The 17,090-nt window shown below is 37.4% G+C and overlaps 1 protein-coding gene across 7 annotated transcripts in view; it reads right to left on the bottom strand.

Annotated features, from left to right (window-relative positions):
• The window catches only part of KCNT2 (potassium sodium-activated channel subfamily T member 2), a 116,619-nt gene that overhangs the window by 84,571 nt on the left and 14,958 nt on the right, over positions 1-17,090 (bottom strand). For 6 of the 7 annotated variants that reach the window (XM_088170141.1, XM_088170137.1, XM_014885803.2 and 3 more), the window contains exon 2: positions 3,923-4,002. In XM_088170141.1, the coding sequence (XP_088026267.1) occupies positions 3,923-4,002 (80 nt within the window). Of the gene's footprint in view, positions 1-3,922; positions 4,003-10,282; positions 10,714-17,090 lie in introns of those variants that run through there. The other variant, XM_088170140.1, reaches the window with a different exon arrangement.

The raw sequence follows: 17,090 nt of genomic DNA, 5'->3' as shown, positions 1-17,090 counted from the left end.
GAAGGAAGGAAGGAAGGAAGGAAGGAAGGAAGGAAGGAAGGAAGGAAGGAAGGAAGGAAGGAAGGAAGGGAGGGAGGGAGGGAGGGAGGGAGGGAGGGAGGAAGGGAGGGAGGGAGGGAGGGAGGGAGGGAGGGAGGAAGGGAGGGAGGGAGAAAGGGCTTCCTATTATTTGACTTGGCCAGTGCTATGATCCTCATTTGCAGCTTTTTTGAAGTGTTGCTGAAGAAAACATGAATTAGTTGTTTGTCCTAAGCCTTTTGTAGAAATCTGCTGGAATATGAATGGTTGCCCTAGCAACCAGGCAATTACAACCACTAAAGCAGATAATGTTTACAAAAAACCCAAATCCTAAACAAGATAAAAGCCTACCAATTTTGTATTGTCTAACTTTCTTGGGCAAGTACAGAAGTCTGTTCCTTTTCTCCTGCTTTTTAGCTCTGTAAATGTTATCCTTGGTGTGAAACATTTGTTTTCTGCATTGATAACGGCCTGGTTTCTAACCATCCTTTGAAATTATATGTATTATATTATATTATCTGATTTAAAGCTACATCAATACAGCAGACTGATGCTCCAGCCTGCTGCCCTAAACCCTTAACTCTCAAATTTTAGTTCTGATAGGTCTGGAACTCAGGCTCTGGGCATCTCCATAGGAATGGCTGCTTCCCACAGAATGGGAGGCAGAGTTTTCAAACCAGCCATGTTTTCATCTAAGAGATCCAGTCAGCTTCTCTAGAGAGTCAATTTCATGGCTGGGGTTGTTTATGAAGCAAAGTACAGGTTCTGTAGCAAAGGTGATTGGGTCAGTTATTAAAATATAAATATAGAATAACAGGCTTCAAGTCTATCCTGGGTCACCTCCTTGCTCTGTGTGCCTCAGCCATTAGTAACATATGCAGCCACCTTGCTAAATTTTGGATAATTCATGCAGGCCTAACAAATGCATTTTTTCTCTGGTAGAGAGATTCTGCAGCCTCCCAGCTGGGGATTCACATGTGAGTTGGAAGCAATGCATGTGTTCCACTATCATGGAGATGTAGGATTTCAAATGTGGGAAGGAAGGGCACAAACACTACAGAAGGCATTTAAAACAGGTTTTCAATTATTATTCTGGTTCAAAGGAAGCATTTCATATTTGTTTGCTTCCTGTCTATTTTTGTTCTGTATTTCACATTCTGTCAATGGATCAACACGGTCTGCTTGACTTAATTTCTTTTTCTCCATTCAGAGACAGATTGCTTAAGTAGCAGGGTCATTGGCACAGAATATCTCTATGTTTTGAATATGAGTGGTGCCTGAAACTTTCAGCTCCACCTGTTATGCAGTTATGTATTGTTTATTGGGAATGCAATTTCACTGTGTCTATGTAACAAAGTTGTTACACACTCGTCTTATTTAAAACAAGAATTTATAATAACATTTTAAAATCTATTTGTTTTGTGAACTAAATATAACTATGTCAAATCTTAACATTTCTTTCTCAGTTTAAACAAGTATTTGCTATTTTTGCAGGCATTTTTAAATATAGAGTGATGCATTATATTTTACCACTTCTGACTTTCACTTGTTATAAATTCTTGATGCTCTCCTTGCAAGCATTTTTGTAGATTAAATGTCAGATTTAGAGAGCTGATCTAAACAGAGAGACAGATACCAGGTGAGCATTTAGAATCACCTCCCATTATTCCTTTCCCATAAGCCACTAATATATTGTTGATTCTCAGCAAAATCATTTCAGTGGCAGCTGGCTTTAGGAGCTGGACCAAAATATATTCTTAATAATTCATATCCTAGCGATAGTTATCCTTTATTCCCTCTTCACTGATTTGAAACTTCACTTTTTTCCCTTTGAGACTTACTGTTGGCTGTGATAATGCAGTCTGTGGTCCTGGCAAGTACAAGCAAGTCATGCTTGTATGACTATATCATTTTCTCTTTTTCTCTTTTTTTTTTTTTTTCCTTTGGGAGAGTGCTGAGTGACACCTTTGTAAGATATTTTTTATACATTGTTTGAATTTGATTAGACATTTGCTTGCAGAAGATTGAGTGGAAACTAGATTGGCATGAGACAGATGAAGGCTTGTTTTATCAGTTTATCCGTTTAAAGAAAGATAATAATTAATGAAACAGTTGATATTTCAAGTTACTTGCCCATATGTGATTGAGATCAGGACAGTATTCTGTAGAAAATTTTTATACATTCTAGACTGACTGCTCTGGTTGGCAGAACCATGTGATATTATCAAAAACTCTTTGGTGAACAGGTTTGATTTAGTTACACTATCAAAAAACTTTGCTGATCCTACTGACAATTTTTTTCTCAATGACAGCAAGTCCATCTTTAGTATGTGAAGGAAGGTTTTCAGTGCTCTCACTGAACACTGACTAAAATCTGTTATCTTTGTTTATCAGCTCCCTGGTACCTCTGGGCAAGAGACTCCTGTTTCAATGGAGTTTGAATGAGTACACGTGACAGAGTGGCAGGTTACTGGGTCAGCAGCAGCTTTTTGGAGACTTTCTTTGTGAACGTTCTGGTTCTGAGTACTTGGACAAGAACCAAGATCTGCATGAGCAGCAGTGTTTCAGCTTACTAATACTGACTACTTTGGCTTGGGAATTTTTCTTGTTTCATTCAGTGCTATGATGGCTTTCCACATCATTCCTATGCTATTTAGGCACCTGAATTAAAATGAATTTCCCATGTGTGTCTAGGAAGTGTAATAAGCAATGCATTCCCCATGGATGAACCTCCAGAAGCTTTGTTAAACCTGATTCTCTAGCTAAAAACCAGCAATTAATTCCAAAGCCCATACTGAAAATGTCAGTTATTCACAGCCCAGTGCCTTTTTTCTTTCCTTTTAGAGGAGTATTCTTCTTCCCACACTTGGAAAGTAAAAGAAGCTTAGCTAATAAAATCATCAAGTTCTGCGATGTAAAGCTAGTATTTATTTACTGCTAGCTCTTACAGATAGAAGGTTTTTCTGGTATGTATTATTTTTAAAAGCTTGATCTAGTCTGCCCAGTTTTGTTTGTCTGGGTATTTTCAGACTGGGACATCAAAAAATTTCTTTATTTTTTTCTGTCTTTTTCCAGACACAAAACCATTAAACAAATTCAACTGTACAAATGACAAAATATACTCTTTGTATTCTAAAAGCTTTATGTATAAAGCTACTGTATTTTTAGTGCTCTACATCTGAAAGGCAAAGAGAAGTAACTTCAGTCCTGTGGCACAGAAGAAAATTAAGGTCAGTTACTGCTCTTCTGACCTATGAACCCCACTGTCCTAACCAAGACTGGATAACATTCCTTGTTTCCACCCACCTGGAGCAGCTGCATGGATGTATTAAAAAAGATTAATATCTTAGTTCCTCCACATTATTCTCTTCCACGATGGCCAATGACTTTAAGCACGAATGTCAATGAAGATATATTTAGGTCAGACTATATTGTTAAGACTGTAAGTTGAGTTAGATTATAGGCTAATGACAAGGACTACATTTCTGAAGTACCATATCCCCAGTAGTCTCCTTTCCATTTTTTTTCAGTGCAGATAAAGTTTGAAATTTTAGGAATACATAATAAAATAGAACACTTCAAAAAGCTGGTACTTTTGCAGCTTTTTACTTTACTGTCTTAAGTGTCTTTGCTTTCCTAGTCACAAGGTCACAATTTATCAATGAGCACTGCTGCCAGATCAATGCAAATTAGTCAACTTGATCACGACACAGAAATAAAATCATTATTTTATTTAACAATTCGTGATATCACTAATTGTTTGATCCTGTACGAGCACATTATTTTCAAGTTTAAATATCTAAACTCAGAAGAAAATTAATAACTTCACTGTTGCCTTCAAATGAATTTGATTTTACTTCAAATATCACAAATATGCTTAACAGAAATTAATCCAACTGCTTACTTGATCTTTGGTTTTTGATGAAAAAGAGCTTTAGTCTCTCTTTAAAAGTATTTTCATTCATATAGAATTCAACTTGCACCCTGAAATAATAAAAAAAAGAAAGTATTAGGATTGGCTATGAAAGATAATAAATCAGTATTTCAAAATAATTTATTTCTCTAATCATCTATTCTTGATATAAAACGAGAGAGACTTATAGTGAGTGTTCAGCCAAAAGCTCACTTGACTTTGAATTACTAATGTTAAAAGTTAAAAAAAACCCCTTAAACAAAAAAAAAACACCCCACCACCACCAAGCAGACCTTTAATTTATCCCCTTTACACTGGACAGTCTACACTGCAAAATAAGAAGGCTCTATGGTTTTGGGATTGTCATTGGATGACCATTCTCCTATTTGCATGCTAGTAAGGAAGATTTCCCTACTTGATGTCCAGGTTAAGCCTCCCATCTCAATTGAACTCCCTGCCTCTAAAAGTGACATTTTAATGATCCTTCTTTTTTCTATCTTGTTCACATTTCTGCTGAATGTTCATGTCTCGGTCCACTTGTTTGTACTCACCTATAATCAAACACTCATGTACCAAACAAAACCACCCTCTCTGAACTTGTTTTTGTCACCATGAAATAGTGAGAGCTGAAAGCAAGAATTATGTTGCAATCCCCCAATACTGTACAGAAAATAACTCTCCTCCTGATTATATTAAGGCAACCGGGGCATCTTTCCTCCATTCCCTCAGATCTGCCTGGATATATTTCATCTTTCTGTCCCTCAGTTCAGCCTGAGTACACCTCAATAGCCACACAGACTAGAAGAGAGAACTGTTGCAGGGACTGGCCAGGGAGGAAGGTGTGCATTAGCTCTGTACAACTCAGGCTCTTCAGAGCTGTGGTGCTCCAGTGCTTGTTGCAAGAAGAGAGCAGCAGTAGTTCCATTCTCACTGAAGTCCCTGCTCTACCCACTTTAGTGAATCTCCCTCCCCAGGCCAGCTCTTCCCCAGCAATGAATCTCTGCCCCAGCACATCTGTGCCTTCCTGAGAAGCCAGAGCTCAGCTGGAGAAGGTCTATTATTGCTAAAGAACAAAGTAACACCACACAAGTGAGTTACTTCCCTACATCTCCTTTTCTCTCTAGATCATCATATTTTGCACAGCTGCATGTACTTTTTCTGTTCATAAGCATGCTTGAACTTTATTTCAGCATTTCTTCTCAGCAGTCTTTCATCAAATAACAGTACTTCCACTACTTGGTTTTATATGTAGTCATATTTTTCTAGCAGAATCCTGACTTTAGTTTCTCCCATCTTGCATGTGAAGCCTTCTGCTGAAACAATTTCTGCATCTGTAGTGTCTCTCAAATAGTGGTTAGATATTTCCATACACTTAAGGAATTGGAGGGTTGTTCACTTACGGGTTTAGAATGGGGGGCATCTCAGGCAATGTGACTTTTCATGCCTGCTTATTACCAGAAGTTTAGGCATGTCACTTTGTAGGACAGGGTCATAAAAAGAAGCCTCTATGATTCACTCAGTGAAGTCAGTTAATTTTAACTAGTTATAGCCTTTGGTGTGTTTTATTGTAGTGTTCCTTGTAGTGTTCCTACATTACTTCCTATTCAGTGGAAGCACAAACACAACCTTGTTTTAAGAAATCTATTTTCCAAGGTATTTACTGTCATTAATGCAGTGACAGTTTTAGTGTCAAACATCTCCCATGATTTGGCAGCTGCCATGTTAAGTGTACATACTTAATCTTCAAGGATCTATTTCAAGAGGTAAACAAAGTGGTACAAGCTATCGAAGTAAGGGATTTTATTGAGAAGATGCATGGTGTTTGGTTTTTGGTTTTTTTAACACATTATGAATTAATCTATCAGAGTTTTGGTAAGAAAATGTCAGTAATGGCTTACCATGAAAAAGCAACACGTTAACAGTGGGCCATGGTTTAATGATAAAGAGGGAAGAGGATGTGGGAGCTAATCACCCTCCTATCCCCAGCACTATGAATTGCTCTGATAGCCCTCTAACAGCTGTCTTCTTGGCTTTTCTTAGAAACCTGTGCTCACAGCAGACTGGGATTCCACAGAGCAGCAGTTTCCATGGCAAAATGGATTACGATTGCTGCTCATGCCAGTTCTGTGGCTCCTTCTCCTTCCCCTGACTTTTTTATACTTTAGTAGAAACTGTACTGGCCTTCTCCATTTGCAGAAATACATTATCACACATCTATAATCAATGCACTTTCCTCGTTCTCTGGCGACCAGAGAATACTTCACTTTATTTCTTGAAGGTTGCTATTTACTAAGTAAAGTTAAGTATGACTGGCTGAAGGAGCCCCTGGCAAGGACAGAAATCTCTAGATACTCTTTTCAACACTGCTTTTTATTTCTAAGGAGAACACTCATTCTACTTGAATGTTTATTACAGTCTTTTAATGGTTAATATTTTACCTCAAGTATTTGATCTTTTCTGTATTTTTCCCACTATGAAATATAGCCTAGAAAGGGAGGTTTCTGGGAACCTACAAAAAATAAATTCTGATCACACACTGAAATATTGAGAACATTTTGTAGCAGTAGTGGTAAAAGGCTTGAACAAGATTTTTCTGGACTAAATTAGGACAAGTTATTAAGGATGTTTCAAGTGAGGGAGTGAAATTCTTGTGACACACTTACATAAAACTTGATTACTCTGTCGCAGGATATTTGAAATTTGATTCCAAGCAAATGGTTTTGACAAAATGGCCCACCATGCAGATCAGGGTGATAGTACATCCTGGCCTACAGAACAGATTTGGGTTTATTCTGTATTTATAGTGTAACTTAAAAGTGTAGTTTCAACAATTTGTGCTTCATGTTTATCTTCCTGTAAAAGACAGTCCACCCTAACCAGAAGGAAGTGAAGCTGAAGGATTAAAATGCTATTCCTTAATGGTGGTTACAGGGAGAGAAACGGTGGATGAATGTAAGGATTTTGTTTTGGCAGTCAATTAATAGCCTCAGGAATTTTCAGTACATGTAGTTGGCGTTGAATATTCCATGAAAAGCTGCTTCTGGAAGTTAAAAGAACAGGTCTTATACTCTACTCTTCCCTCAGCTGTGTTGAAAATGCACAAATACCTGATGAGCTTGTAGCAAAAACTCCTGAAGTTGTATTATTGTCCTGAAAACACAGGGTGGTGTGTTAAAGCTCAACACCGCTGGCACTGGTCCTCACTAGGTTAAACCCAAAGAACAGTGAGGTCACTGAAATAATTTCAAATCTTTCAAACTGTAAGAATCATCTTGAAGTACCCTAAGTCCAACTACACACTGCATTGTAATAATTCAGTTAAGATGTAATTTGAGAAGTACATTTTAATGTAATACAAAGTATAGCAGAAAAATCCTAAATCCTGTCAAGGACACTAATGCAGAGCACTACTGGTGGCTGTAAAACACTGGGACCTATTTGTCTGCTCTCTGTCTACTTGACTCATTTTTTCTGCATTTTTCCATTACTATTTACAATGTCATTGTAACCCCAAAGCCACATTTTCCAACAGTAACAGTACTATCTTGCACTCTCAAGTCTACAAATTGTCTTACTTTCATGTTAAAAACCAGATTTGGCAGAAATAATCACATCACAAATGAAAGTATGAGCTGGATTTCTCACTACATGCATGCCAAGAGCTGTAAATGTTTATGCTTATTGATGTTGGAACCAAGAAAAGGTATTAAGTGTACAAACAGAACCAATCTGAAGAAAAATACTTACATTTACTTAAATCCATCGTTTTAGAAAAGGATATCTCATATTTGCCTACAAAGAAAGCCGTGTAATAGAAAAAGAATATAGGGTTTTTTTATTGGGATTTGCCAATTCAATATATGTGAAATCCTGCTAGATTTCAGACCTGAAAGCTTATTATGTAGGGTATAGACAAGTGCTTAAAATTGAAGCACCTGAACTGCTAAAGTGAACTGCTATCATCAGATCTTATTTTACTGCAATAAAAGAAGAAATAGGCTTTTTTTTTTCTTATAGCTTTCATTAAAAGGATTAGTGTGTTTTAAGGATGACTTAATGGGTAATACTTCTATTTGAAGTTTTGCAAGTTCTGAAACACTCAGAACTCTGTTTCAAAAGCACAGTAAGCACACTTACCGAACGTGTTTGCCATGCACTGGGCTGATGAAATCTAACTTTTGCAATGTGGTCCTGCACTTTCTTAAACATGATTCTAGCAAGTGCAGAGTACTTAAAACTGACAGATATAAGGTCATTTTCTGACAGGAATTTTTGCCAGTTTAGTAGGAACAAACCAATAAATATTTTCAACAACTCTGCAGAACTGTGTTTGTGTTAACATTGTCTTGCAGATTCTTTATGATGCCTCACCCTGGGAAACTACATGACAGAACACAGGTTCCACAGGGATTTTTACTTGGAAGCTGCCTTTCATATCAGTGAATCTGAGTTAAACTCCTTAGTGATGTTTTTCCAGACATACCTACATTCACATGATTATGTAATTGAATGTTAACATAACTAATAGATTTATAGATACCAGGTGTTACCAGTGTCACTGTAAATAATTCTCTGCATTAATGAAATAGAAATAGCATAAGCTGAGTTAATAATAAGCTATAAAATAAAGGATTAAGGATGCATAAATAATCTTAAGACATTAGAACTGTATCTTGTGCTCAAATTCTGTTTAGTGTCTCTTTTCCGTAAGTGCTGCTTTGACTGAAACAAAACTAAGACAGCATCAGAAAACTGGCTAAACCAAATTTTTCAGGTTGCACGAAGTAAAAATCTGGATCTGCAACCACAAAAAAATACCTTCTATGTCAAGGCAAACTTTTCCTTTACTTCACTGTTCAAACATCAAAATGCTAAAAAATTCAGCCCTTAATTAAAATTATCTTCTTTACAGTTTAAATAGTACATGTGCCTATATTTTGGTGGATATAAATAGAAATGTATCTTGAAATCTGATTGTAGCCAGCTTCATGCTCCTTTTTGCAATCAGCTGGCCTCAGTAACATAAAACTGTCTTTGTGAAACCGATACAGGTCCACAGCAGCAATTTAATGTTAGAGCAACAGACAGAGGAAATGACATTATCAAACATTTCTGTGGAAAATATCTTCATTTTTTCATTCTTTTGAGGGAAGGATTTTTAAGGGAAGACTAATAGCAAGAGATGAGACTCAGCAGCAGGTAGTATGCATGCTTTTTAATCAATTAATAATACTTTTTCTTAATCCCTTATTCACAGTCTTGCACATTCAAAAACGAAATTATTATCTGATTCCTGCACTCATAAAATCCAGCAAGAATTCACCATTCTAGTAATGCTGCAGTAATAAAAACAATGAATTTGCAATCTGTATTAATTGTCATTAGAAATTTTCTTAAAGGAGAAAATACTGTGATGCTTTACTATGGGAAAAAGAAATCTCTAAGTAGTTTTTCTTACACACTTTTTCCTGTAAATACACTTTTTTCTTGCAAGTCTATTAGCTAAGGTGAGAAAAATTAATAAAACAAACACGAATGATGCATTAAGAAATAGTGCATTTTGAAGCTAAAGTTTGAAAGAAAACCACTGTAGGAAGATGCTTGATAAATTTAGTAGACTTTTTTAAAACTTTTTTTTTTTCCATAAAAGGTGAGGAAACGGATATTTTAAAATGTTTTTATTGCATGTAAAAATAGCTCTTTTTAACTTCTGGGCAAAAATACTTCACATGTAGGATATATACAGCACAGAGCTGCTGCAATGAAAATCCATTATGCAAGGTTTTTTTGCTGGTTAAGTCTGACTAATGGTATATGCTCCAGGAGTTTGATTCCGGGCACTGTTCAGTTTTATGGAGTTGAGCCAATTAACCAGACCTGAAGAGCAGGAAGGTTAATTTGTTGCTTTTTTGTTTTTGTAATAGTGGCAACTACTTGTCAAAAAGAGACTTGAAACAAATTCGTTGAAATCAAGCATTCTGTGGCAACTCCTTTCTATCAGCCTGGGTTTAATTCTGTAATGCTCTAGCATTAGGATCAAAATACAAACTAACCCACTGCAAGCTGGTTTTTTGTACTCTATTCCTCTGTATCACAACTACTCAGTTGTTGATCTTCTGACACAAAGATCCCTCCCCTGCAACTCCAGCATTCTCCCTGTCCCCTCCCTGATAGGTGAGGCACACACAGGGTCAGGCAGTTTGCATGAGCATCTCACACACAGAAATTACTGTTCTTAGAGTCACAACACATCTCAAGTTGCTGATTTAAAATTTAACAGTATTTTCTACTACAGGATTTTAATGCTGATCACTGCACAGCTTTCATTTGAAGCTATTTAATTTTACTTACCCAACTTCTGTATCTTGTAATGCTGCCAATTAATTGTTACTTCAGTAAGACTCTTGTTCTCTCAAAAAACTCCCCCCTGAAGTTATTTTCCCAAGTAGACACACCTGTGTCTACCCTGAAGACAGTCTGCAGGGTCAGGGGTAGGTTTAGGAGTTTGGTAGCCCTCCGTCTCTTTGCTTTCTTGCCTCCAGTCTCTTTCTTTGGTCCTCTGAAACCTTTTCCCTGCTACTTCTTCCACTCTCAGTGTCCACAATTTACTGTCCACAGTCCTCTCATTTCACCTCCTGTTTCTTCCTGTTCTTCCATCCAAATTTTAAGAAAGCTTCTAGTTCCTTCTTCAAACAGTTCCTTTTCTCTTATTCCTTGCAGATTTCACCCTTTCTTTCTTTCTTTCTTCCTCTGTGGACTACACAGTTTCACTGTCTGAGTTGAAAAAAATGAGGAAATGGCACTGTCCCACCAGTGGGGCTTTTTCTCTAATTCCCTACACGGACCTTTGCTTTCAACATGCATTTCTTCTTTACACTCTCACCATCTGGAATTGTAACTCAGTCTTCGGACTTTACTACTCTTAGAGTTATCATTTCATGACTTTGAGAAATCTCTCTTTTGAGATGTTTATCTTTTCTCTCCTCTTAAATTATTTCATCAACTTTCACTCTACTTCCACTCTTGCACACTAGGGCAGCCAACAAATAGGCTTTAATAAATTAACCCTGCAGCGCTGCCTAAATGCCACATGGGCATCTCAGTTTTGGTGCTCTGGCAAAAATCCTTCTTCCTCAAGCCCAACAGAAACTTAATGGTGACCATTTGTGAAAATATCCATTCTATGTCCAAAATAGATGGATGGTAGTGATGGATTGAGTCTCTCCTACCCAAACACTTAACATGTGATGTTATTGCTCTGTAGATATTATTTTAGTAAGTTTTGATTCAATTTGCTCCCCATTTAACACTTTTCTCTTACAAAGCAAGCAGTAAACACGATGAGGGACATTGTCATGGAGATTATCCAGATAAAGATAGAAACAGGTGTTCAGAGAAATAACAGCCTTAAACTGTTCTGGTAGATTTTGTTATGTCTAAAGAATTTCATGAATAAAAATCTGAGAGACTCATTGCTTACTTTAGATAAGCAGCTCACAGATCCATACACCTTTCTTACATATAAAGAAATACCTGGGAATGAACGTGCCATCTTTGCTTGCTTTTTGGTTTGGTTGGGTTGGAGTGGTTTTGGTGTAGGTGAAATAGTGCAGAGCTTAAACCAGCAAAAGACACTGTGTGAACTTCGGTGTCCCATGAACAAGAGAAAGGATAAACCCGTGTCTTGACCTTAAGGAAATGCTGAGCAAACTCTTCTCACTTTGGTCCCTTGATAGTGACTCGAGTTAGCTTCTGATTACCACAGAAATTCAAATCACTATTTACTTAAACTCTGCTTCTCACCTCTAAGTCTCTGACTGCTCTGTTACTCCTCTTCTGTAAGTTACCTTTTACTTCTCATTTTTCAGAATTTCGTATTTTCAAAAACTGCAAGTAGAACAAGGCTGAGAGCCTCGATATCCTGACAGATTAGATGGCTAATCCCAGTTTCATTTTTACTTTGAAATTAAGAGATTTAAAGTTCTGAAATTGCAGCAGAAGGAAGAAGTAAAAAAGCAGATGGATAGAAAAATCAAAAAAAGGAACAAAAAAACTTTGTGGGTGAATCCCAATCTGTCATTTTTTAAGAATTACATGACCAAGTGTAAAATATAATTTTAAATATATCTCATTAATATGCTACTTGAAACTAGAACCCTCTTCCTAGTAGTTTTGATCCAATGCACACTGAGATTAATGGAATATTCTATTCACTTAAAGCTGAGTAAAATAATCAAATAGTAAAAATATTCGAACTAGATATTTTCCTATTACTTTAAGCATTTAATTAGTATTTTTCTCCCAAAAGAAAGGTAATTTTCTTTCTATGTCAACTGTGCAATGTATTGCACATAAAACTGGGAGGTCAGTATGAGATTCAATAGAGCATATCTACATATTGACTTTAATATAATTCCTCAGCTTTTTATTGGCACCATCTTGTTCTATTATTACTTCTGTTTGTTAGCTTTTCTTCTTTTGTTCTTTTTTACTGTATTATGTTAGTTATACTTGGTAGTCTTCAATTATAGCCAACAATTTATTCAGTGTTTCCTGAAACAAATGTACAGTATAATTACATCAAGTCAGAAAAACAAATTTCAAAGGCTTTGGGGTTTTTTCCAAATTCAAATATTGGGATTTAGTAAATTAATCTACATTTTTACCAATGACATAGTAAATTATAGGGGAGTATTAGCTGCACCTACCCAAAAGGAAATGGAACTTTATGAAAAATGGTCTTAAACTATAGCATTCAGTATGAATTTACATGATCTTATATGGAGTCTTACCCACTGATTAACATTTCATAAGGAGAGAAGTTTCAGAAATGCAATGTTCTAAGATAGAAATGTCAACATGTCATGTCAAAAACATCTCTTTTTTTTCCCCTCTGAAAATTGTTTTGTTCAATGAGGTAATTATATTTTATATTTTCTTTACTGTTCCTTAAGTAGGAAACAGACTTGATTTTTCCAAGAAAAATGCATTAATCAACCAAAGTATTGTTTTGTTTTCATTTCAGTTTTAGTACTACCTGGGATTTTGACCCAATTAAAACAGAATGTGGCTTCTGTATTTCCTGTAATGTGATAATAACATGATGCCTCAAAACCTGACTCACATAATTTCCTCAAAAACTATTCACTCTGCTGCAGAAAAAATCTTGCAGGTAAAATTCATCTCCAGTGAAAGTTTGGTACTCAGTCTACAACTCAGCCGTGCCCATTCTGCAAAGGCAATCCAGGTACAAGCTACTTTTTCAGATACCAGTGGACTTACTGGCAAGTCACAGGAAAGTAAGCAGTCAAATTCCTAAGACACAATAACCTTCACATATTTAGATTTGACTTAAGCAGAATGAAGTTTGTCTTCAGTGCTCTCATGTGCAGTCTGTGTGTGCATCTCCACGACTGTGACACAAACATCTTTGATTCCAATTATTTGACCTCTTGGCTGTTTCCTCCAGCTCAGGAGATGCGAAGGAAGAAAAGTGCTCAATTTCACTCCCTGTTACCACCTTTGCCACTTTCTCCTTTCCTCCCATTCCTAATCCTCACAACTTCCTCTTGCCACCCCCCAGCTGTCAGCACAGTGTGGTTTGTCACCTCCTCATCCCCTCCGGAGAGGGATATGATGAGTGTGGAATAAGTGCCAAAGCTGCTCTCCAGGGCCCTCTGCAGCAGAGCTGCTCAGAGCAGCTCATACAGCACAAACAAGGCTGGCTGAAATGTGCTATGTGGAAGGTAAATCCTCGTACGGATCTACACTGCAATGTAAACATTTATAGAGGACTGACAAGTTAAGATTATTGTACTTCCACAGAAATTGCCTGAAAACTGTGCTTGACAGGTGCCTTGTAGTGCAACAGAGTGTAAATAAGTCTGGCAATCCAAATTACTATTGCAGCAGTAATCCACAAAGACCAAAATGACAGCACTTATTATTTCTCCAGTTGTGTCTTTAAAAAAACCCCCACAACTAGAAGATAAATAAACAGAAACATAAAAGCACGAGAAAAAAAATGTTACAAAGAAGTCACAGCGAGCAACCACCACAAAAAGACTTAAGCACCGGTTGGTGGAAGCAGTAGCAAAGCCTTATGATGTGGCAAATAAAAGCAGCTCCCCAGGATTTCAGTGTCTGTAGTAGCAAGTACACAGTGTCATCGGGCTCAGGCTGCTGGAACAGAGGGGCACAAAGTTCCCTTTCTCCTGCAGCCTGCAGAGCAGTGAACAGCAGCACTGAAAGGAGGACAGGGCCAAGCCTTGGGCTTTGGTTTGAGCTCGCTATTAGAGAGTTGCTGCCAGAGTCTGGCAATGTAGAGGGGGTCAGGACATGAGGTGTATGACTGAGAAACTTGCAGGCAAGGGTATACACAGCTTGGGAGTGTGTGTGTGTGTGTGTGTCTTTGTGTGTGTGTGTGCGCTCAGCACGGACTCGTTTTTAAGTATAGATTTAGGATCTCTGCAGAAGCAGCAAAATCATTAAGGAATAGTCAGCTGCATGCCTTCACTTAATCATCATTGGATGATTGTTTATCAGGCTTTCAGGACAGCCATCTAGGCAGTTTTTAGTTTATAGAGGCAGTAGCTGTTTGATTTACGTTTGGAACTAGACAGTTGTTCATTTACGAACATGTAGTTCACTGCTCTCAACAATGCAACTGTTTGCCAGCTATCATTAAATCTATCAGTAGTGCCCAACCAACACTTGATTTGCTCATTACCAGATAAACCACCAGTACAGATTTGTGTACAAACCAGATATAAACTCCAAATCACCCAAATCAGGTTGTGCTGACTGTTGGCAGACAGCAGTAGGCACATTGTCAAGTCAGGATGCTGTTTTATGACCAATGGAAGAAGCTGCCATCTGTACAAGTGAGGGAGAGTGTCTCTGCTCACACCTCTACAAATGGGTGATTTCTAGATTAGTCTGAGTGGGACTTTGCTCTAATTGGATACTGTCCATATTCTTTCCTTTGGAGATTTTCAAAGAGATCAGTTTCTTGATCAGACTTTCTTCATCACTGTGATTCTTACACCGAATGCAAAGGTACAGCAGGAGTAAGCATGCTGGGACAGTGGAAAAGGCAGGTCCCTAGTCCACTTGCAGTGTTTGACTTAGAGTAATTGCAATCTCTTTCTACTGGTGTAAAAGACTGCAGAAATTTGCTGCCACAAGTTAATGGACCAATTCTTAGATGTCCAAATAAAATAACGGGAAGAAAGGATGGGTGGGGACACAATAACCAGAAGTTCTGCTCTATGATTGTACAGGGTGATGTTCATGGAACTGCATTCCTAACTGTGATCACAGAGGTAGCTTTTGCAGAACACATCACCTTTTTACTTGACCATGATAACAATCATCCATTCAAAGACCTTTCCACAAACACAAGTTACTCCTGTCTAAGATGCTACAGATGTTTCTCCAACCTTTCCTTACTGACACTGCCTGTAAATGTTAACCAATAGAAAAGCTCCAGAGAACATTTTAGCACTTCAGAACACAGCAGACCACTGTGGACCACTTGGGAGCCACTGGGAAAATGCTGATGGCAATAATAACTATATTGACGGTAAGAACAAATTACGATAATATGGAAATGTGTGGAAATGAGGTAAGTGTTGATGGAGGGAAATGTTCAAAAAGGGAGTATACCAGAATGAGGCTATATTAAAATAATATGACAACAGTGTGTTACTTGCTCTGCTCTTACATTATTTCCTCTTATCACTTACCACTCTCTGCTAAATAAATGACCGAACAGACCAGTTCATTCTGCTAAATAACAGACTAAGTCTGCCTTTGTACAGACACACTTCAATTTTAAAAGAAAGCTAATTGAGCAAAGACAAATATGGCTGGCCAAAAAGAAAATATTATAAGAGTGCTTTCACGCTTTTAACAATGGCATTTAGAAAACTAAGAATCTTAAATTTCGGCTGTGTAAATTTACACCATCAACCGAAACAGCATTATACACTGCTAGCTTACTAAAATAAAACATTCTGTAATTCCCTATTTCAATTTGTAGTGTTTATAAAATCAAAACTGATCCTTTTACAGGCATAGTCAGAAGTGCACGTCAGAGGTACAAGTAAGAAGATGCACAAACACAGTATTCCCAAAAGGAGGCTTTTACAGGTCGTATTTTTGTGCTAAACTGATTCTGGAGAAGCTGCAGTTACCCAGAGTCAATAACTAAATCCCCTGTCCCACGCTACTGCACAAACACAAATCTACACCTGAAGGCTGTCGAGCCACTGCTCTGGCCAGAGGAAGGCTGTGTTCCATTTATTGCTGTCATCTTGGCCATTTTTCCTGCATTCATTCTTCCATTTTCATGTTTGCTGTCTTCAAATGACTTTCAAAAACCAAGCCAACCTCAAAACTCTCTAACAGTGTCTCTCAAATGTCACGTATGTGCCAGATTAAGGGTAATTCAGTACCTTGAATTTTTCATTGCTCAATTCATATTTGATCTATACATCCTGGTCCTGTGCCCCATGTAGTCACTGCACATGGCTTGACTTCTGTCCCTCTCTTTCTGAGAGGGGAATCCTGTACTGCTGTTTCTCTACAGTGACTAGGCTCCAATGCCAGACACTGAGTTGACATATTTTGTAACCACAGTATTATAGATAAGAGTAAAGTTAAAAATAGCAGGTAAATAAAACCACAGCAAAAGGCGAACCAAAATATTCTCATAATGTGCATCGAGAATGACAAAAATATAAGTACTAGTTAGCATGTCAACAAGAGATGAAAAAAGAATAAATGGCACCCATGCCAAGATCTACGAGTTGGATTAGCCTGGGAACAAACTAAGAATGAAGCAAATGACAGATATAAATAGACTATGAGCTGTAGCACTCTGCTCCATTATGAGATAATTGGAAGAGATAGATAAGGGGGAAGTCTAAAGTGAACATCATGTACTAAAATTTTTATAAGGCATTTCAAAAGGGTCTCCGGAGATTGATACTGAAGGTAAAAAAATCACATGCTCATACAAAGGAAAAGAAGCAAACAACACAAAAAAGTAAAATAAACATGTTATGATATAACATAAAGTGAGTGCCTATCCTCAATAAAAATACTGTAGAAACTGCAGAAACATGCCGTTTTTTGTATTTTTCATATATAATCA

This window comes from Sturnus vulgaris, chromosome 9, assembly GCF_052056855.1.
Source record: "Sturnus vulgaris isolate bStuVul1 chromosome 9, bStuVul1.hap1, whole genome shotgun sequence".
In the NCBI taxonomy this organism is placed as follows: Eukaryota; Metazoa; Chordata; class Aves; order Passeriformes; family Sturnidae; genus Sturnus; species Sturnus vulgaris.
The sequence above is the reverse complement of the archived record's forward strand: the minus strand, read 5'-3'. Positions and strand labels throughout refer to the sequence as shown.